The following is a 1,382-nucleotide window of genomic DNA, read 5'->3' as shown; positions in this document are numbered from 1 at the left end:
AAAAAAAAATTCTTTTTAAACTAGCCAGTATGGTGGTGCAGGAGCTTATAGTCCCAGCTTCTTGTGAGCTGAGGTGGGAGGATCGCTTGAGCCCCCGAGTTAAGGCTGCAGTGAGCTATAATCACAGCCCTACACTCCCACCTGGACGACAGAGCAGGACCCTGTCATAAGTAAATAAACAGAATATGTAAGAACTGTATGAGTCTCCGGGAAAAGACTACAGAGAGACGAAAACGAGAAGCAAGGAAGCCCCTTACCAAAAGGATGCGGCGAAGCTGTCTGGAGAGACGAACTGAATTTTCATGCAGCCCCTCCCAGGCCTTGAAATTTCTTTCATGATTTTCTACAAAAGTATTCCAGCAGTAAAAATAATCTTGAAAAGATAAAAAGGGCAGGGTGGGGGGTAGAAGATCGTTCAGGTGTCACGTCGAGGGAAAAGAAAGAAAACCCCGGCCCCGCTTTCTCATTCCCCCCAGGGTCTCGTCTCCCCGCCATTCGTTCTTCTCCTCCAGTTCCAATCAGTACTTTTGGCTCCAGGGGTTAACCCGGACCCTCGCACAGTTCTTCCCCCTGAACCCCCCCTGGCTCGTCCCACTGCGCGCTGCCATCCCGGAAGGGCGCCCGCTGCGCCGAGCCCGCGCACACGGTCCGCGCTGCGCACCTTTGAAGGTCATGATGGCGATCTGGACCCCGGCGCGGTGCAGCCGCCGCAGCCCCTCGGGCTCAGCCTTGCGGTCCTGATCGCAGAAGTAGAGGCGCGCGGTGAAGATCCGCAGGCTGAGGTTGGGGTTCCCTCTCAGGAAGTCGGCCACGTGTCGGGCACAGTCGTAGCAGGGGCTCCAGGAGGTGAACCAGGTGACGCGGTAGCAGCGGCCGGGGTCCAGGTCCCAGTCCGAGATGTAGCGCAGGAAGAGCAATTCCACGTGGCAGCCCGACTGGGGAGAGAGCAGACGGCCCAGATGACGTTCATTGTGCTTTATTGCTGTTCTGGCGGCTTTGCAGTCACTCCCTTTTGGGGGGCTTGCAGTTATGGTCCTGGTGTTAACAGAGAGGCTAAGTGACTGGCTCAAAAGAGCACCCCAGTGAGTGGGGAGGCAAAACCCTTTGTAGCGCTCGTCCTGCGGAGTGAAGAAAGGCTACGGGATTTTCTGTGGAATGAAGAGGATGAAGTGAGTTGAGCTGGGACGGAGTAGCATCGCACTACCTCGGTAGAGATTTGTGTTTGTGAAGTTACTCTTTTGCACCTTTGGAGGAGAAGGAAAATAACTTGAAAGTTCCTGTTGTGGCCGGGCGCGGTGGCTCACGCCTGTAATCCTAGCACTCTGGGAGGCCGAGGCGGGCGGATTGTTTGAGCTCAGGAGTTCGAGACCAGCCTGAGCAAG

At 55.6% G+C, this 1,382-nt stretch overlaps 1 protein-coding gene across 1 annotated transcript; it reads right to left on the bottom strand.

Moving 5' to 3' along the window:
• Positions 1 to 257: 257 nt before the first annotated feature.
• Positions 258 to 935, bottom strand: LOC105822737 (single-stranded DNA cytosine deaminase; the record flags this gene model as incomplete). Its single annotated transcript, XM_012659775.1, has 2 exons — positions 258 to 373; positions 662 to 935. Coding segments are annotated over 2 exons (390 nt in total), but the record flags the coding sequence as incomplete, so codon positions are not given.
• Between the last annotated feature and the right edge of the window lie 447 nt (positions 936 to 1,382).

The sequence above is a fragment of the Propithecus coquereli genome, unplaced genomic scaffold (genome assembly GCF_000956105.1).
Source record: "Propithecus coquereli isolate 6110/MARCELLA unplaced genomic scaffold, Pcoq_1.0 Scaffold6322, whole genome shotgun sequence".
NCBI classification, from domain to species: Eukaryota; Metazoa; Chordata; class Mammalia; order Primates; family Indriidae; genus Propithecus; species Propithecus coquereli.
Note: the sequence above shows the minus strand (reverse complement) of the source record. Positions and strands in the feature narration are given on the sequence as shown.